Source organism: Lissotriton vulgaris, chromosome 1_1, assembly GCF_964263255.1.
Source record: "Lissotriton vulgaris chromosome 1_1, aLisVul1.2, whole genome shotgun sequence".
NCBI lineage: Eukaryota > Metazoa > Chordata > Amphibia > Caudata > Salamandridae > Lissotriton > Lissotriton vulgaris.
In genome coordinates, this window is record NC_141685.1 from 2,600,125 (window position 1) to 2,621,954 (window position 21,830).

Genomic DNA, 21,830 nt, shown 5'->3' on the forward strand with positions numbered 1-21,830 from the left:
ATTGACACTTTGTTGAAGATGGAAGATTTCAAGTGTCTGTAGAAAGTTATTAGTTTGTGAGTCAGATGAGGACTCAAGGTGCAGGTTGAAGTCTCCTAGAAGAGTGAAATGTGGATAACGAAGTAGGAAGTGTCCCAGAGAGTCGCTGAGGGAGTCAAGAAATTTGGAAGCATTACCGGGTGGGCGATAAATCAGACCGCCTGAGAAGGAGCGGGATTGGCTGAGTTTGATGGAGAAACCCATACCTTCTGTGTCAGTTAGGGGGTCTAAACTGAACGTATGACAGTTGAAGGAGCTTTTCAGAATAATTGCAACGCCTCCGCCTCTTCCTTTCGGTCTGTCTTGTCTATGAATGGAATAGCCCTGTGGGAGGGCAATGGCTATATCTGGGTTGCTGTCTTCTGTGAGCCAGGTTTCTGTAATCAGGAGACAGTCCAGATCGGAGTCTATGATGAGGTCATGGATATCTTGGCTATGTTTACACATAGACCGAGCGTTAATCAAACCACCTTTGAAGGGCTGGGACGATGGTGAGTGACCAGCGGCATTGAATGCAACAAGCCGAGCCTGATACCTTTGATAGGTCAAGTTTGCAGGGGCAGTCAAGGTTACCTCGTACAAGGTGGAGATCGTCAGGGGGGTACCTGATAGGTGAGGTGATTGGGGCAGAGTCTCCTGTGCCTGTCGCGGTCTTGGCGCGGACGGGCACAGACGGGCTTGCCTTAGGCGTGCCTTCGGCGCGCAAACGGCGCTCCCGCTGCGCTCGTCCGCTGTGCTTCCTGTGCATACACATTTTAAACCAGGGAGGAAAAGGCGTGACCTAAGAGGTGGGCGGGGTTTAGCATGCACGCCAGGGCTAATGGCGGCGGCTAAAGGGAGATGAAGTGCGCGACAGCGTTAAAGTCGGCTGCGTGCAATTGACGAAATATGCTATTAAGATCAGCAAGTTTACACAGTGCGCAAATGAGTGACACTACACTAAAGTTTTAAAAAAGCACAAATATACAGTTTGCAGAGTACCTCCAGCTCCCGGCTTCCGCCTCAGGGCTGGGTCAAGGATTAATGCTGAACGCTAGCTTCTCAGCGTTTTTGTAGGCGGTCAGATGGGCGTGGCCTAAGAGATGGGCGGGGTTTAGCGTGCACGCCAGGGCTAATGGCGGCGGCTAAAGGGAGATGAAGTGCGCGACAGCGTTAAAGTCGGCTGCGTGCAATTGACGAAATCTGCTATTAAGATCAGCAAGTTTACACAGTGCGCAAATGAGTGACACCACACTAAAGTTTTAAAAAAGCACAAATATACAGTTTGCAGAGTACCTCCAGCTCCCGGCTTCCGCCTCAGGGCTGGGTCAAGGATTAATGCTGAACGCTAGCTTCTCAGCTTTTTTGTAGGCGGTCAGATGGGCGTGGCCTAAGAGGTGGGCGGGGTTTAGCGTGCACGCCAGGGCTAATGGCAGCGGCTAAAGGGAGATGAAGTGCGCAACAGCGTTAAAGTCGGCTGCGTGCAGTTGACGAAATCTGCTATTAAGATCAGCAAGTTTACACAGTGCGCAAATGAGTGACACCACACTAAAGTTTTAAAAAAGCACAAATATACAGTTTGCAGAGTACCTCCAGCTCCCGGCTTCCGCCTCAGGGCTGGGTCAAGGATTAATGCTGAACGCTAGCTTCTCAGCGTTTTTGTAGGCGGTCAGATGGGCGTGGCCTAAGAGGTGGGCGGGGTTTAGCGTGCACGCCAGGGCTAATGGCGGCGGCTAAAGGGAGATGAAGTGCGCGACAGCGTTAAAGTCGGCTGCGTGCAATTGACGAAATCTGCTATTAAGATCAGCAAGTTTACACAGTGCGCAAATGAGTGACACCACAATAAAGTTTTAAAAAAGCACAAATATACAGTTTGCAGAGTACCTCCAGCTCCCGGCTTCCGCCTCAGGGCTGGGTCAAGGATTAATGCTGAACGCTAGCTTCTCAGTGTTTCTGTAGGCGGTCAGATGGGCGTGGCCTAAGAGGTGGGCGGGATTTAAGATTCACAAAGTAGACCTTCATCCGGAACAAAATCCTCACCAACTGCAGCACACAGTGAAGCTACAGATGTCGCTCCCTCCCAAGACCTCTGCAACAAGCTCGGCTCCTACTTCTACCTGAAAATCAAATCCCTCTACGACCACTTCAGTGAGCAGACTCCAGAAACCACCCTTTCCTCCAGTGATGACAACTGGCACACCATCACCACCTGGAGCCTGGTCACCACTGAAGATACCACCGCCAACATGAAGAGCACCCACTCAGAAGCCCCCACAGACCCTTGGCCTCCACACATCTTCCGCCGACATTGACCCGCAGCTACGACGCACCATCCATGCCACCTTCAAATCAAACACCTTCCCAGGTGACTGGAAACATGTAGAAGTCAAGCCCACCCTCAAGAAACCCTCAGAAGACCTGATGGACCTGGAGAACTACTTACCCATCTCTCTCCTTCCCCTCGTGGCCAAAGTTACCAAGAAGATCATCAACTTCTGACTGACAAACTTCATTGAAGATAACTCCTTCCTTAACCCCTCCCAATCCAGTTTCCGTAGCAACCACAGTATAAATTCTGCCCTTCTCACCACCACTGACAACATCTGTACACTCTTTGACCAAGGCCACACCGCAGCCCTCACCCTACTTGACCTCTCCGCAGCTTTTAACACAGTCTCGCACCGCATCCTTGCAGTCAGGCTCCACGATATCCGGATCCAGAGAACCACCCTCGACTGGCTCCGCTCCTTCTTCACAGACAGAACCTAAAGGATTAGAATGCTGCCTTTCCTCTCCGAACCCACTGAGATCAACTGCAGAGTACCACAAGGATCATCGCTCAGTCCCACGCTCTTCAACATCTACATGGCCCCTCTCACCGCCATCGTCAGACAGCATGGACTCAGCATTGTATCCTACGCCGATGACACCCAACTCATCCTCTCCCTCATGAAGGACCCCGGAACCACCAGTTTCAGCTTCCAAGAAGGAATGAAGGACGTTGCAGCTTGGATGGGCAGCAGCTGTCTGAAACTCAACTCTGAGAAGACAGAAGTCCTCGTACTTGAACCCTACCCCGCTGCATGAGACAACTCCTGGTGTTGCTCTGTACGCGGCACCCCCTACAACCACTGACCACTCTCGAAACATTGGCATCATACTAGACTCCTCCCTCCACAAGACCTGGCAGATCAACACCATCTCCTCCACCTGCTTCAACACTCTCTGCATCCTCTGCAACACTTTTAAGTGGATACCCCTTGTTGCCGGAAAGACTGTTACCAACACACTCATAACTAGCAGGTTTGACTAAAAAAAACGCCTTCTAAGCTGGAATCAACAAATCCCTGCAATGAAATCTCCAGAGCATCCAGAACACCGTAGCCAGACTCAACCCCAGAATCCCACAACATGTGCACATCACTAAACACCTGCAAGACCTCCACTGGCTCTCCGTCAAGAAGAGAGTAACCTTCAAGCTACTCACCCATGCCTACAAATCCCTCCACAACAAGGGACCAAAGTACATAAATCAAAAAGTCTCCTTCTAAACACCGACAACGAACCTCTGCTCCACCGACTTCGCCCTGGCAGTAACTCACCTCATTCGCAGAATCAAAGCATGTGGAAGAGCCTTTTTCTACATCACAGCCAAAGCCTGGAACGAGCTTCCAGTCGGCATCAGACACTCCCCTACGCTGCACACCTTCAGGAAGAGCCTCAAGACCTGGATCTTCGGCCGATCCGGAGCTGCCCCCCCCAGTGCCTTGAGACCCTCACAGGTGACTATTGCACTTCAAACCTCCCGATCAGGATCGATTGATATTCGCGCACCCACTAACAGACCAACTCAGACAATCTCACCCCCAACAACAGACCCTTTGAGACAGCCATGCGCTCACTCACATATTCCCTCTCAAAGGTTACAAGTTACAGCTAGGATTTCTTTTTTTTTAAACCTTAGAAAATAACTTAAACAATCAAAGGTTACAGGACATTATAGTTAGGAAATCACATTTAAAAAACATAGAAATTCACTAAAAAAAGCAGAGATTATTAGGACATTAAAGTGAGGTTCAGACTTCACTTGTACAAAACCATTTCAATTCAGCAGTTATAGCTAACTGAGTAAACTATAACTTATGCCCCCACAGTGCACTGTTTATGACCTCACATATTAAATCACTCATGATATTGTCAGTGACATCACTGATGGTTTCTAAAGTAACATCACTGATACCATCACAGATGATACCATACACAGAACCACTCAAACACCCACTCATACCCACATATACCATCTCACATAACAACTAAAACATCCAGAAAACAAGTCACAGACAAGCAAGTTCTTACACAACCACTCACTCCTTTATATAGCCACTCACACAGATAATCACTCACACATAGAGTCACTGACACACTTACTCACACACCAATAATCCCACTCATCTACCCATTTAGCCACTCATACATACACCTATACACCCCATATAGCCGCACATAACTACTCACACCACCCAAAACCATTCACACACCCATACAACTACAGAGACGCCCACTTATGCACCCATACAACCACTCACACAAACACTCATGCACCCACAGAGCTAGTCACAAACCTACTCACTCACTCATAGAGCCACTCAGACACCCACTCACACACCCACTCAGCAACTCAGACACCCACTCAATACATAAATATGGTATCACTCATTAGTAGTAATAGGTAGTGTATGTGTTTAACATTCATAATCTCTTTAAAAAAACGTACACTCAATGATTTTATCGGTGATGTCTTTTGAGATGTCATCAGAGCTGTTATGAGTTTTTTTTAATCTGTTTCCTAGCTAGTATTTATAATTAATATATTTAATTTTATTGGTGACCACATTAAAGAAATGTTACTTGCATTCAGGACACTCACATTGTTACCACACATTAAACACATTCCGCCTGATCCATCAACGGGCCGTTTTGCGAGCCCCTAATAGCGAATCATAGCGATTCGCTATTAAGGACTCGCAAAACGGTAATCATGTAGGAATCGCTAAATAAAATGCGATTCCTACTGATTCCTTATTTGCGATTAGCAAATTGCTAATCGCAAATAAGGAATAACTCGCCATTCATTCCTATGGGCCAAAAGGCCCAAAGGAATGAATGGGGAGTATTCCGTAATTGCGATTAGCAATTAGCTAATCGCAAATAAGATTGCGATTTGAAGGGTGCCAGGGGTGTCCACAGGACACCCTGTAGCACCCCTCAAATGAAATTTCACACAGGTGTTGCACACACACATGTCCAAAGGACATGTGTGTGTGTAACATGCAACTCAGAAAAATGCATTTAAATGCATTTTTCTGAGTTTTCGCAATTTACCGCGAGGTCTGACCTCGCGGTAAATTGCGGCAAGAAATTGCGAATTCGCAAATTTAAATTGGATGTTGAATTGCATTTAAGGAATCTCTAATAGAGATTCCTTAAATGTAATTCCTCGCACATTTGCGACATCGCAATTAGCGATTTTTGCATTTGGGATGCTGAATCCCAAATGCAAAAATCGCTCTCGCAAAGGGCCGGATTCTCAGAATCCGGCCCCTTGCGAGCGCAATTTAGCTACATGAATCGGGCGGATTGTTTCCATGCTTGCAGCAGAGTATATTTACCCAAATTTATACCTCGTTTACATGAGGCAGTATAATGGCATAATCTTAAGTATTACTTGAAATTTTCACTTCACAAAATTCCCCAGATCATTCCTAAAGGATTCTGGGATCCTCAGAGGCTAACCACCATCACCTCCCCAAGACTCCTGAATAGAAATACAATTTGAAAAATACCTTTATTCTTACTTTACCTTCCCATGCACCTACAGTACTCCTAGTGATAAAAAGCCCCAACACATATCTTTGCTATAGCACTTGCAAATAAATAAATCAGAATTGTGTCTTATAGAATTGTGTTGCATCCATACAGCAATAGCCTTGAGGCAGGAGTTAAAGGTGAGTTGTGTGTCTCATGTATTTTATTGCTGATTGAGGGTGAATCATCACAGTGAGAGTCTTCTGTTGATGATAAGTTTCATCTGCACATAACAGGTGTTAAGGACTGAAGAACTCACATTCACCAAGGATTGAGTAAAGATTGAAAGACAAGATAGAGGCAGGAGAGCAAACACTTACACTTGGGTAACGCCTACTTGACTCCACATTCAAAGTCAATCAGAAAGGTTTATTCTCAGGGCCATATGGACATATTTGAGAACCTCACAGTTGAGATGCCTAAGAAGTGTGAAGGTGTAAAGGGAATAATCGCTGACCAACTGCCAATGTACTTGTCTTAAGGGTTGTATTACTGGGGCCACCGTGGTAAAAAGCTGATGAGTGGAGCTGTGTCCAAAGAGACGCCCAATGTATCGATCATGGACTCTACTCCCATGCCTTAGATCCCACTGGCCGATTACATCCATGTGGGGAAGGAGTAGTGGGAGATGCTGTCACCACATCTGCTGAGAGACTGGAAAAAGAAGGTTCACATGCTTGACGGATGTATTCCCACAGCACGTCATTATTGATGAAAAAGATGTTATATTTTCTTAGTTCCTTTTCTTTGCATTCCTTTCCAATGCCTTTTTAATCTCTTCCCAGGTCCTGATCTGGTCAGGTTGGTGAACGGCCCCTCTCTCTGTGCTGGAAGAGTGGAGGTCAGGCACAATGGTGTGTGGGGTAAAGTCTGTGATGACGCCTGGGATCAGAAGGACGCGTTGGTGGTCTGCAGACAGCAGCAATGTGGAGCTGTACAGAGCTATCAGTATAATTCATCATTCGGGATCAGCCCTTTGCCAGTTCTGATGAGTAATGTCCAATGCCAAGGAGAGGAGTCTGCCTTATGGAAATGTGCACAGCGAGGCTGGAATGTTAATACCTGTCCAACGGGGAGGAATGCTGGAGTGACCTGTGCAGGTAAGAGGTGTAAGCTGAGTGTAAAAACAAACTTCACTGCATAATGAAGACATAATTCGCTTCTGTCAAAATACATTAGTGACCTCTGGTGGCAAGCACTTCATCAGGTGGGTCTGGATGAACCCTTAAGACCCTTCATGAAATATTTTCAAGCATATATTTATGCACTTTGGAGCCAAGGGGGAACTTGCGACCCCCCTTCCTGCCTATGTGCGTGCTGCTTGCTCCTGCTTTCTGTATCTTCCCAATGCTCATGACTCCTTCGGGAAGGAGGGTTTCACAAGTCATTCCCTGCCGTCTGTTGAGCCACCTAAAGCAGACATTATGATTTTTCTTGCCAGAGCCTAGTTTGCACCATTCACTGAGGCGTTTTTTAAAAATTATACGCACTTAGCAATGATCCTGAGACTTAGCGAGAATTTCTACTACCCTGCGCTCTAGTCTTCCCCATCACAGTCCCCTTCCCTCCTACTTTTCCTCTGTCCTTCCCTCCATCCTTACCTGTGTCCATCCCTCCCGCCCTCACTCATTCCCTTGCTCCTTCCCAGCATCCTTCCCTCCCTCTGCCTTTCCTCCGTCCATCCCTCCCGCCCTCCCTCATTCCCTCCATCTTCCTTCCCTTCATCCCTCCCATCCTCTCTCATTCCATCCATCCTTCCTCCCATCCGTCCCATCCGTCCCTCCTTCTATTCCGCCTTCCCTCTGACCCTCTTTTCTTTCCTCCATCCTTACCAGTGTCCAGCCCTCCCGCCCTCCTTCATTCTCTTCCACCTTCCTTCCAAGGTGCCCGCCATCCTTCTCTCCACCCTTCCCTCCCTCCATTGATCTGCTTTATCTCTCTCTATCCCTCTCTTTATCCTTACCTCTGACCCTCCCATCCCTGTCATTTCCTCCCTCCTTTCCACCGTCCTTCCATTCCTCCCTCTGTCCTTCCCACCTTTCCTCTGTTTTCCCCTCCATCCTTCCCACTGCCCTTCCCTCCCTCCATCCCCCGTCCCTCCGCACTTCCCTCCCTCTGACCTTCCTTCTTTCCCACCCACCCTCCACCCCTCCTTCCATCCTACCCTCTACCCTTCTTCCCCTCCATCCAGCCTTCCCTCCACTCTATCCTCCCTCTGCACTTTCTTCCTACCCTCTCTTTGTCCTTCCCTCCATCCTTTCCTCTGCACTTCCCTCAATCCACACTTCCCTCCTTCCTACCCTTCATCCCTTCCTCCATCCTTCCCTCTGCCTTCCCTCCATCCTCCCTCCATCCATCCCTCTCTCCATCCTCCCTCTGCCCTCTCCTCGTTCCTACCCTCCATCACTCCTTCTTTCCCTCCTTCCTTCCCTCCCTCTATCCCGCCTTCCCTTTGCATTCCTCTCCCTTTGTACTTCCCTCCTTCCCACCCTCCATCCCTTCTTCCTTAGCTATGCTGTTCCCTCCCTCCATCCCTCTCTCCATCCTCCCTCTGCCCTCTCCTCCTTCCTACCCTCCATCACTCCTTCTTTCCCTCCTTCCTTCCCTCACTCTATCCCACCTTCCCTCTGCATTCCCCTCCCTCCGTACTTCCCTCCCTCCTTCCTTCCCTCTCACCCTTCATCCCTCCTTCCTTCCCTCCTTCCTTCCCTCCATCTCACTTTCTTTTTCTTTGGCATCTCTACAAGCATGGCATTTGCAGGTTGTCGATAGAGGGAAGAGGGAGGATACTGGGAAGAGGGGGAGTATTTCCGTTAAAAGAAAATAAATACTCAGAGAAGTGTAGAGATTGTTGGTATCTTGCAAAGGGAAGGGGCGGAGCCATCTCATTGTTTAAACTGGGATGAAGAAGAAGGACCAAGGGGGAGTTCAAAAAACATAAAACTATGGAAGGATTGTGATCAATATTTGTGTTCCACAAAAATGTTGTATTGAATGAGTCTTGTTACAAAGCTCTTGGGGACATTGTCTACATTACTAAGTTAGCATGAGCTTCGCTACCATGCTGCTGCTTTTGCGCACGTTACTACATGACTTTATTTTTTCAAGACTCTGTTTATGCCTTTCACATGAGAACCGTCTGCTTTTTACGTTCTCTTCTGTGCTCCTGGAATTGTCTGAACACGTTGTACAAGGTCGATAAACAATTCCCCTTGTTATTCTGTTCTGGTTAGTCCCTAGCACCTAAACATAACATGCTAAACACTGGAGACTCGTGCTTTGATATTAAGGGGATGCATGTTGTTTTAACACACTTGGAGAGAGATGTTCCATGGAGAAGAGCTATGCTGTTCCTATGATGTCAACCTTCCATCCAGGCTTTCAGGTATGGGGTCTGCTGTCAAAGCCCAGAGATCTTCATTTATATAAATAAACGTATTTTAGCCAAGTGGAGGGTGGTTAGACCTTAAATTCCTTATTCCACTGTCTTTATAAAATGCCTTCTCCCTATGTATTCTACAGAATTGCAACAATGCTAGCCATTCTTAGTTAATGCAATTTGCTGCTGGTAGTGGCTCATAAACTGTATTGTAGAGCACGATAGTTAGAATAAACATTTTTAACTATTACAGTGACTCTGCCTATTCTCACGGTGGACAAGTACGAGTGCCTGAGAGAAAGAGTATGTCTTGCTACTGCGATTCCTGAGAGAGTAATGTTCTGGGTTGTCTAAACATTTGTAGCTCTGTGATTTTTGGAGGAGAACGAATGAGCCACTATAGCTAGTCGGTTTGGGGTTTTTGGGTACTAAGGTGATAGGTTGATACACCCCTAGACACTGAAGTCCTGTTTTCCTGCGCATAGTTCTGTGTAGGTGAAGAATCCCTGCAACAGTCTCCCCTTGATATTATTATGCTATGTGACTATTTAATCCTGACACTTCTGCACTTTTGCACAATCTAATGGTATTGGAGCTCTCGCTCCGTCCTCCGTCTTGCCATAGTGTAAACACGAGCTGATGATATTTTAGCCCTTTAAGTGCTCAATTGTTACATTCTACAACAAAACATTTATTTTGCCCCGATCCTGCTTAAGTTAAGGTTTTTTATACCCCTTCATTGTTGCTTTCTCCGGCTCCCGCCTGTCATTGCTTGCCCATCTCTCCAACCCCTCCTGCTTCCAGGCTTGACACATCTCCCACTACCTCCCTCATCGCTTCTGCTTTTTTTCCCACAATCCATCATACTGCTAACACCAGCTGATGGTACTGGAGTGCCTTAGGTGCTCACCAGCTACATTACACAATGACACATTCATTGCCTTACGCAGGGGGAAGCGTTAGAGATCATTTGCCCAAAATCACAAATTGTTCAGCAGACCTCAAAATTCAAACCTTGTTCCCCTGTTGGCAGCTCCGGCCATTAACCCACACACTCACTTCGCTTCAAAGAACTTTTACTATTTTTCACTAACACTTCCATATTGCGTTTAGCAAGACCCAATCAACACCAAACAGGCAATGGCAAATCCAATGAATCTTGCCAATGTCCAAGCAATTGGCCTTTTCAATGTGAATGTTTAGTCATGTTGTCTAGCAGCACACCAGCTGTTTGTTCAGCATGCTTAGCATGCTTAGCATTGCTGGAAGTCACTGAAAAGGTTCAATGATGAGGCAAGCACAGTCCAGGTCATAGCACTTTTTGTGATAGGTGGGGGTATATAATAAAATCAACCCGGGGGAGTAGAGAATTGGCGTTGGTTAAAAATGATATGGTTCTGGGATTTCAGTGACTTCAGCTTCCTCCCCCCACCTCCTTCCCCTGCTCCTGGCCGGCCATTCCTGGTGTTGGGTGACTGGGGTTTGGGGTCCTCAAAGCACTAGTATATTACCAGGTAAAGATAGGGTCCAAGGGAAGTTTATAGACCTGCGTGGATAAGCCCCCAATCCAAATATGACAACAACAAGAGATCCGCGGTTTTAAAAGAAAAAAGGAGGAATATATAGACAGATGTTTCAGCCGTACACACCTCAAAGGAGTACAATCAAAAAATGAGTCTCAATTAAGAGGACGGATTCCCATCACCCACCGAAGTGGCATGCTTCATCATTTGGGATCTCTTGGCTGCAAGCACTTGCAACCAAGGAGCTACAACTCCTTGCTGACGTAAAGGAGGAGCTCACTGGTGTTTTTTATGTAATCCGGAACTAGATCCCCTGGGATCGATGAAGCATAAGGCAGTGTGGTGAAGATGTAATCCAGTGTGAAAAGTGAAATAAAATTGACTACCGGGAGAGAATACGTTTATTAGGTATCCCGTGGTGTCAATGGTTAAAAAAGAGTGAGGGCGCGATCTGAATATATGTGCGAGTGCGCTAATTAAGTGGTCTACATGTTTCAGCCAATACAGATCTAACTATGATCATGGCTTTCTTCAGGACCTAGGTGTAACTACTGCACTTTTAAGTATGCGAAAATATATTCAAACTGAGGGAACGATACAACCATATACATGTATACATCAACATGTTGGAATAGGTGTTGCACTCCTGTTGAGAAAGAGAGAAATTCATATGTACATGCTAGAAATAAGTCTATATCTATAGATACAGGACACATTACATTGCAATGTGAACATGCTAAAGTCCTCAAGAATGGAGAAATAAGAACTCAATATTAAAACGCCTTACCCGTATCAAATCGGGAGAGAGACCTACCGCTACTGGCAACAGCTCAGGGCATGAGGCAACGCTGTGGGAATCAATAAAGAAAGAAGAAAGAAAAAACGAAGCCCACAGGAATTGGGGACATTAGTAACAGGTGGAAGGCCCGCTTCGCTTACTGTTTGTAATACACTTATGATGGTGCTATTGTTAAACCCTGATAAACCCGCATGATTATAAAAATGAAAACATTTATAGTGGTTGTGCACTGCGGGCCTACCACTTGTTACTAATGTCCCCAATTCCTGTGGGCTTCGTTTTTTCTTTCTTCTTTCTTTATTGATTCCCACAGCGTTGCCTCATGCCCTGAGCTGTTGCCAGGAGTGGTAGGTTTCCCTCCTGATTTGATATGGGTAAGGTGTTTTAATATAGAGTTCTTATTTGTCCATTCTTGAGGACTTTAGCATGTTCACATTGCAATATATTGTGTCCTGTATCTATAGATATAGACTTATTTCTAGCATGTACATATGAATTTCTCTCTTTCTCAACAGGAGTGCAACACCTATTCCAACATGTTGATGTATACAGGTATATGGTTGTATCGTTCCCTACAGTTTAAATACATTTTTCACATACTTAAAAGTGCAGTAGTTACACCTAGGTCCTGAAGAAAGCCATGATCATAGTTAGATCTGTATTGGCTGAAACATGTAGACCACTTAATTAGCGCACTCGCACATATATTCAGATCGCGCCCTCACTCCATTTTAACCATTGACACCACGGGATACCTAATAAACGTATTCTTTCCTGGTAGTCAATTTTATTTCACTTTTCACACTGCATTACATCTTCTTCACATGGCCTTATGCTTCATCGATCCCAGGGGATCTAGTTCCGGATTACATAAAAAACATCTGTAAGCTCCTCCTTTACACTAACAAGGAGATGTAGCTCCTAGGTTTCAGTAGCTTGCAGACAAGAGGAGATCCCAAATGATGAAGCATGCCACTTTGGTGGGTGATGGGAATCTGTCCTGGTAATTGAGAATCCTTTTTTGATTGTACTCCTTTGAGGTGTGTACGGCTGAAACGTCTGTCTATATATTCCTCCTTTTTATTTTTTTTTCCTCTTAACAGCCGCGGATCTAAAGTTGTTGTCGTCCTCATTTTACTGCCTGTGCTCTGCCGCTTTCCAGCATCTCTCTGCCTCCCTTCCTGGCTGCTGGGATGCTGCACTTCCTGTTTCAATTTGCAGCTCACAAATTTTTTAATGTTTCGCTATTTGCAACCAAATAGGTAATCGGAAAGAACAATTTCCTGTTTGAGAAACAACTTGCTTCCGAGTTCCAATTTGAGGCCTGCCAGGTTCTGTAAAGCCGTTGTGCAATTTCCTAAGTGTGACTGGCTAAAAATCGCAATTAGGAAATTGCAGAACAGATTTTTAATATATCTGGTCCTACTTTTTACAGATGCTGATGCTGAGCATCGGCAGGGCCCGGCCCACTTGAAACCCTGATCAGTTGTATAGTTAGGTGTGTATGTTCTGGAATAGGGTCTGCCTGCAACCACGCAGCATCTTTCATCCTTCCAGTGGCTGGGCTGATGAATAGCAGCATCTTTGATCCTTCCAGTGGCTTGGCGGGAGAATGGCAGCATCTTTCATCCTTCCAGCGGATTGACTAAAGAATGGCAGCATCTTTCATCCTTCCAGTGGCTTGGCTGGAGAATGGCAGCATCTTTCATCCTTCCAGTGGCTTGGCTGGAGAATGGCAGCATCCTTCATCCTTCCTGTGGCTTGGCTGGAGAAGGGCAGCATCGTTCATCCTTCCAGTGCCTTGGCTGGAGAATGGCAGCATCTTTCATCCTTCCAGTGGCTTGGCTGAAGTATGGTAGCATCTTTCATCCTTCCAGTGGCTTGGCTGGAGAATGGCAGCATCTTTCATCCTTCCAGTGGCTTGGCTGGAGAATGGCAGCATCTTTCATCCTTCCAGCTGCTTGACTGGAGAATGGCAGCATCCTTCATCCTTCCCGTGGCTTGGCTGGAGAATGGCAGCATCACTCCTCCTTCCAGTGGCTTGGCTGGAGAATGGCAGCATCTTTCATCCTTCCAGTGGCTTGGCGGATAGCTCCATGCAGCATCTTTCATCCTTCTAGCGGCTTGACTGGAGAATGGCAGCATATTTCATCCTTCTAGCGGCATGGCTGAAGAATGGCAGCATCTTTCATCCTTCCAGTGGCGTGGCTGGAGAATGGCAGCATCTTTCATCCTTCTAGCGGCATGGCTGAAGAATGGCAGCATCTTTCATCCTTCCGGTGGCTTGGCTGAGTTCTCCATGCAGCATCTTTCATCCTTCCAGTGGCTTGGCTGGAGAATGGCAGCATCTTTCATCCTTCCAGTGGCTTGGCTGGAGAATGGCAGCATCTTTCATCCTTCCAGTGGCTTGGCGGATAGCTCCATGCAGCATCTTTCATACTTCTAGCGGCTTGACTGGAGAATGGCAGCATCTTTTATCCTTCCAAAGGCTTGGCTGAAGAATGGCAGCATCGTTCATCCTTCTAGCGGCATGGCTGAAGAATGGCAGCATCTTTCATCCTTCCAGTGGTTTGGCTGAAGAATGGCAGCATTTTCATCCTTCCAGTGGCTTGGCTGGAGAATGGCAGCATCTTTCATCCTTCCAGTGGCTTGGCTGGAGAATGGCAAAATCTTTCATCCTTCTAGCGGCTTGGCTGAAGAATGGCAGCATCTTTCATCCTTCCAGTGGCGTGGCTGGAGATTGGCAGCATCTTTCATCCTTCTAGCGGCATGGATGAAGAATGGCAGCATCTTTCATCCTTCCGGTGGCTTGGCTGAGTTCTCCATGCAGCACCTTTCATCCTTCCAGCGGCTTGGCTGAAGAATGGCAGCATCTTTCATCCTTCCGGTGGCTTGGTTGAGTTCTCCATGCAGCACCTTTCATCCTTCCAGTGGCTTGGCTGGAGAATGGCAGCATCTTCCATCCTTCCAGAGGCTCGGCTGAAGAATGGCAAACAAAACAGGTGATGGACCGAATGTGGATCAATGTCACACACTCACCCCAGTCCGAAGATCTGGGCCCAAATCCATTCTTTTTTTTCACTCCACACCACCCTGGGTTAGACAATGGCGATATGCAAATCAGCTCTGACCCTGTGCCCCATGGGAACAGTCTAGTCCAAACTACAAAAGCCATGTCCTTCCCAGAACGGAATCAGTGCCTTGGCTGGAGAATGGCAGCATCTTTCATCCTTCCAGTGGCTTGGCTGAAGTATGGTAGCATCTTTCATCCTTCCAGTGGCTTGGCTGGAGAATGGCAGCATCTTTCATCCTTCCAGTGGCTTGGCTGGAGAATGGCAGCATCTTTCATCCTTCCAGCAGCTTGACTGGAGAATGGCAGCATCCTTCATCCTTCCCGTGGCTTGGCTGGAGAATGGCAGCATCACTCCTCCTTCCAGTGGCTTGGCTGGAGAATGGCAGCATCTTTCATCCTTCCAGTGGCTTGGCGGATAGCTCCATGCAGCATCTTTCATCCTTCTAGCTTCTTGACTGGAGAATGGCAGCATCTTTCATCCTTCTAGCGGCATGGCTGAAGAATGGCAGCATCTTTCATCCTTCCTGTGGCGTGGCTGGAGAATGGCAGCATCTTTCATTCTTCTAGCGGCATGGCTGAAGAATGGCAGCATCTTTCATCCTTCCGGTGGCTTGGCTGATTTCTCCATGCAGCATCTTTCATCCTTCCAGTGGCTTGACTGGAGAATGGCAGCATCTTTCATCCTTCCAGTGGCTTGGCTGGAGAATGGCAGCATCTTTCATCCTTCCAGTGGCTTGGCGGATAGCTCCATGCAGCATCTTTCATCCTTCTAGCGGCTTGACTGGAGAATGGCAGCATCTTTTATCCTTCCAAAGGCTTGGCTGAAGAATGGCAGCATCTTTCATCCTTCTAGCGGCATGGCTGAAGAATGGCAGCATCTTTCATCCTTCCAGTGGTTTGGCTGAAGAATGGCAGCATCTTTCATCCTTCCAGTGGCTTGGCTGGAGAATGGCAGCATCTTTCATCCTTCCAGTGGCTTGGCTGGTGAATGGCAAAATCTTTCATCCTTCTAGCGGCCTGGCTGAAGAATGGCAGCATCTTTCATCCTTCCAGTGGCGTGGCTGGAGAATGGCAGCATCTTTCATCCTTCTAGCGGCATGGATGAAGAATGGCAGCATCTTTCATCCTTCTGGTGGCTTGGCTGAGTTCTCCATGCAGCACCTTTCATCCTTCCAGCGGCTTGGCTGAAGAATGGCAGCATCTTTCATCCTTCCGGTGGCTTGGCTGAGTTCTCCATGCAGCACCTTTCATCCTTCCAGTGGCTTGGCTGGAGAATGGCAGCATCTTCCATCCTTCCAGAGGCTTGGCTGAAGAAGGGCAGCATCTTTCATCCTTCCATTGGCTTGGCTGAAGAATGGCAGCATCTTTTATCCTTCCAGCGGATATCCTCGATGAGTGTGAGGCTTCCCTTTTCCAGGCCAGTCTCTATATTCTGCACTCTCTGCAGTTTTTAACCGGGCAGACAGTTCTTCCAGAGTCGGTTGAATTCCTAAACAAAGACACATAACCTTGATTTTTATCTGAAATGGGTCCCAGTGTTGTGTAGTTCCTATATTACCTTTACAGGATCTTCGCGTTCTGGATAACATAAACTGTGGGTTTGGTGGCACCTTGGCTCTGAGCACCCCCACTGAGAATGTTAGCCTGTTTGCATTAGATAGTTCACAGTGCCACTAGACTCTCCTTTTATTGGGGAGCAGTTAGAGTTAGTTTTTGGCAACCTCAGAACATGACAACCCTGATCCCTCAGAATTATGAAAACAATATACTACTTTTCGCTCAGTCACTCGTGCTCACTTATTCGGTCTCAGAGAGTTACACAGAAGAAACAGTCAGGCGTGCTGGAATAAGAATTTATTTCACTGTTGTTCTTCTAGTGTAAAACTGATGTGCTGCAACAACCGTTAGACAGTAGCAGATATAGGGGCCATATGTAGGTATCCCAATGACGGTGAGTAAATGCCAAAATTACAGAATTTCAGCCGTTACCGACTGGTATTGGGCTTTTGAGATGTAGGTGGTAGGCTTGACGGATTTGGTAATTTACTGATTCGGTTTTTAATGAATTGGTAAATACCAAATTCTTAAAATACCGAACCGGTAAATTACTGAATCCGTAATGCAGGGAGCACTCAAGTGAGTGCATTTCTGAGTTAAGGATTCGTTATTTACCACCAACTACAAGTTGGTAGTAAATATCAAAAACCTTTGAAAAAGCAAATTTGTGCTTTTTCACAAGTGCCGTGTGGCAGACATACATGCCCTTAGGGCATGTATGTGTGCCACATGTGCACACATGCACGATTCAGGGGTGCAACAGGGTGTCACTGTGACACCCTGAAACCCTTGAATATGCACCCGCATTACCGATTCGGTTACCGAATCGGTAATAGTGAATTGCTTCCCATTCATTCCTATGGGCCCTAAGGCCCATAGGAATGAATGGGAATTACCGATTCAGTATTTACCGAATCGGTAATATCGAATATTATCGATTCGGTAAAACTTACTGCATTTTTATCTACATACCATTTACCGATTCCGAAATACCGAATTGGTAAAATTCGTATTTTAGAATCGGTAAATGTGTATTACCTACCTATAACCCATATGATTAGCAGTACAGTGAAAATATAATGATCGTACAGTTCTACCATCTTGCAATAATCATGAATACATACATGAATGTAAAATGCATGTTAAAAGTGCACATACTCCTACTATGCCTATCTAGATGTACCTAAGGGTACCTAGCATGTGAGTAGGTGTGAAGCCAATAATCCCTCTAGGATTTAGTCTACCCCCATTTCCTGAAGTGAGAGAGTGTGGGACCCCATCCTGGTCTCGAGTTGGACACCCCTCGAGGATTGTGTTAGACCACTGTCAGCTGGCAGTGCATGTCAGTCTGCATGTAAGAGCCTCAGCGTCTCTGGTCAGTATGTCGGCCTGGAAGTATCGGTCTCCTCTACCCAACCGTAGCAATATGTGCTGTATTCAAACAGAAAGTATTGAGGGTTTCTTGGTCCCTTGTTTCTTGTATTAGCCATTGTTGGATTTGAGGATGACCTATGGGACGAACCTTGTACGTAGATATTTTCCAGGTGGTGTAGCCTCTGCCTGGTTTCCAAGAACCCTTATGGATATTCATTCATACTGTATGAGTCTATTGATGAAGTTATAGGGCGCTATTGCTCAGGGAAAGAAACCCTTCTCTGCCCCGGACTAGAACTAGGTAAAGGTGCAATCCTAAAGGCTTGTTACTGTGTAATATAGGGTTGGTAATGTTGGTGAAGGTGTATGATATTAACTGGGCCCATATTAAGATACCTATATGAAACATAACAGCAGGGTGGGAATAGAACTCCAGTTTTAGGGTCGCGTTTTCTTTTTTAAGGAGAGAAAACTGGCAGTTTTATGAAGTATTTCTTTTCATTCTTTGCTTGACGCCTGGCCCTACCATAGATTGGTGATTTGAAGTGGCTGCAAGGCGTCGTCTAAGAAACAACTGAATGTTGATTTCAGTCAGACACGTGCAGCTGGCACGGCTGCCTCGGCTGATCTGAATCTATGGCACATCTTCAGAAAATAGCTTTTATTCACCCTGCTCCGGGTGGAGCTGCACCTGTGAGGTGTTACCTGGGCACTTGCAGACAGACCCGTAGGCTTAGGCTTCTAGCCACGGCCCCTGCTGTGGTCGAAGCAGCTTCAACTTCATAGGCTTCCCTAGTGGCCCTAAAAGGGGCCCTGCAGGGGTCTTGGGGGTGTCAGGAATCCTGAAGGCAGAGCGACTGCAGCATTAGTGAATCTTCACACCTGAATGACTGTCAGGAGTCTTCTGTAGTGGCCCTAAAATGGGGCCCTGCAAGAGTCTTGAGGGCGTCAGGAATCCTGATGTCAGGGGGGCATCAGCGGAAGTGGAACCTCACCCCTGATAGACTATCAGGAGGAATCTCATGAGATAAAGGCCCTCATTATGAGTGACACGTCATCAGATGTAATCATACATTTGAACTCTGAACCCAAGTTGTTGAATATTGGGTGCTTTGAGACGAAGGTCTATTGTAGGTTTATGAGGTGAAATGTGCATACTTTTGTGCTTACCACAAGAAACTCTACATGCCCCGGAGTGCCCTTTCACCTATTAACAGGGTGTGCACTTTTATAGCTTGTAAGCCTGATAAAGACGCAAAACTCATAACTCTCGTGTGTGTCTTAACAGGAATAAATGAATGAATGAAAGGTTTTGTAGAGCATGGTAGCTACTCTGAGGAGTGTCTCTGCGCTATTCTAAAGGCACAGAAATCCACTCACCAATTCCAGAAGAAATCGCAGTGAATACTGTTCTTTTCAGGATCTCTTTGAGTGATGACTCGTTGTCAGTGTGGCAAAACTGGATAAGAAGGGGAGTTCCACTCCCCGATCACCAGAGCTGAGAAGGAACACCCCCTGAACTAGTATGACTGAATCTGGGGATGTGTGCTGGGTGGGCATCCCAAGACCCAGGCCTTCCGGATGCCCTTCAGTACAGGGATTAAAACACATGTCAAGCTTGTAATGAGGGACTCTAATGCATTCCACGCATGTCGTGCTTGTAGTGAGGGCCTCTAATGCATTCCACGCACATCGAGCTTGTATTGAGGGCCTCTAATGCCATCCAAGCACGTTGACCTTGTAGCGCAGGCCTCTAATGCTTTCCACGCACATCAAGCTTGTTGTGAGGGCCTCTAATGCATTCCACGCATGTCGAGCTTGTAGCTAGGGCTTATAATGCATTCCACACAGATCGAGCTTGTAATGATGGCCTCTAATGCCTTCCACACACGTCAAGTTCGTAGTGAGCGTCTCTAATGCATTATACACACTTTTAGCTCATAGCGAGGACCTTTAAAGCATTCCACACACAATGAGCTTATAGCGAGGGCCTCCAATGCATTCTACGCATGTCGAGCTTGTAATGAGGGCCTCTAATGCATTCCACAAATGTCAAGCTCGTATTGAGGGCCTCTATTGCTTCCACGCACATCAAGCTTGGAATGAGGGCTTCTAATGCATTCCAAGCACGTTGAGCTTGTAGCGAGGGCCTCCAATGCACTGCACGCATGTCGAGCTTGTAGCGAGGGCTTCTAATGTAAATGTAAATGTATTTGAGCTTATATAGCGCACAGCTACCCGCAGTGGGTTTCCCGGCGCTTGCTTAGAGAACCCGTCCTGGTATTCCCCTGTGAGATAACCCCGGCAGGGTATCCACAAGGTGAAAGCCAGGCATCCCACCGCGAGGGGCCGTTGTGGAGATTAAGCAAGCTATTGCCCAGAGTCGCAGAGTGTGAACCCGTGAGTCGAGAAGGCACCGGAGCGAGAATTATCGAGTCCGTGGAATTTTTAGCCCAAGACCCGCCGAGGCGGCAAATTGAACCCTGGTCCAGTGCCGATCTCAGCTTCCAGGTCTGCCGCCTCCAACCCCTGAGCCACACTTCTCCACAATGCATTCCACACACGTCGAACTTGTAATAATGGCCTCTAATGCTTTCAACACGTCAAGCTTGCAGTGAGGGCCCCTTATGCATTTCACGCATGTCGATCACATAGCGAGGGCCTCTAATGCATTCCACACACGTCGAGCTCGTATCAAGGGCCTCAAATGCATTCCATGCACATCGAGCTTGTAGCGAGGGATTCTAATGCAGTCCACACACGTCAAGCTCATAGTGAGGGCCTCTAATGCATTCCACGTACGTCAAGCTCGTAGCGAGGACCTCTAATGCATTTTACACACGTGAAGCTCGTAGTGAGGGCCTCTAATGCAATCCATACACATTGAGCTCGTAGCGAGGGCCTCAAATGCATTCCACATTCGTCTAGCTCATAATGAGGCTGTCTAATGAATTCCACACACATCAATGTCGTAGTGAGGGCCTCTAATGCATTCCATACTCATTAAGATTCTAGTGAGGGCCTTTAATGCATTCCACACACGTGTAGCTTGTAGTGAGGGCTACTAATGCATTCCACGCCCTTCAAGCTTGTAGCGATGGCCTCTAATGCATTTCACGCATGTCAAGCTCGTAGTGAGGACCTCTAATGCATTTCACGCACTTCGAGCTTGTAGTGAGGGCTTCGAATGCATTCCACACATGTTCAGCTCATAGTGAGGGCCTCTAATACATTCCACTCACGTTGAGCTCATAGCTAGAGCCTCTAATGCATTTCACGCACGTTTAGCTTGTAGTGAGGGCCTCTAATGTATTCCACGTACATTGAGCTTGTAGCGAGGGCCTCCAATGCATTCCACACACGTCGGGCTTGTAATGAGGGCCTCTAATGCATTCCGCACACGTCAACCTCATAGTGAGGGCATCTAATGAATTCCACACATGTCGAGCTCGTAGTGAGGGCCTCTAATGCATTTCACACATGTCGAGCTCGTAGCGAGGGCATCTAATGCATTCCACACCCATCGAGCTTGTAGTGAGGGCCTCTATTGTATATCTTCTGTTCTGTCTGTGATATGTAGTCGCCAGAGTGACAAAGTTACTCCCAGCCTCAACACATGATGTATTATTACAGTGACTCTCTTCCCCTTCCTGGCCAGCAGGCCTTGGCAGGAATCCTTGGGTGCACCTGGTGGGGGAGCCATCAGCTGAACAGACGGGCAGAGGAGGGACCTTCACATGTAGTGAGGGCCTCTAATGCATTCCACATACATTCAGCTTGTAGCGAGGGCCCCCAATGCATTCCACACACGCCGAGCTTGTAATGAGGGCCTCTAATGCATTCCACACACGTCAACATCGTAGTGAGGGCATCTAATGCATTCCACACATGTGGAGCTCGTAGTGAGGGCCTCTAATGCATTTCACACATGTCGAGCTCAAAGCGAGGGCATCTAATGCATTCCACACGTCAAGCTCGTAGCGAGGGCCTCTAATGCATTTCACATATGTCTAGCTCGTAGTGAGAGTCTCTAATGAAGTCAACTCACATCAAGCTTGTAGTGAGTGCCTCTAATCCATTCCACACACGTCAAGCTTGTAGTGAGGGCCTCTAATGCATTCCACACCCGTCGAGCTTGTAGTGAGGGCCTCTATTGTATATCTTCTGTTCTGTCTGTGATATGTAGTCACCAGAGTGACAAAGTTACTCCCAGCCTCAACACATGATGTATTATTACAGTGA

At 47.0% G+C, this 21,830-nt stretch overlaps 1 protein-coding gene across 1 annotated transcript in view; it reads left to right on the forward strand.

The window, feature by feature from the left end:
- Positions 1–21,830, forward strand: part of LOC147736923 (CD5 antigen-like) — a 499,304-nt gene that overhangs the window by 246,050 nt on the left and 231,424 nt on the right. The window contains exon 3 of the mRNA XM_086934070.1: positions 6,669–6,983. Within this exon, the coding sequence (XP_086790196.1) occupies positions 6,669–6,983 (315 nt within the window). The remainder of the gene's footprint in view (positions 1–6,668; positions 6,984–21,830) is intronic.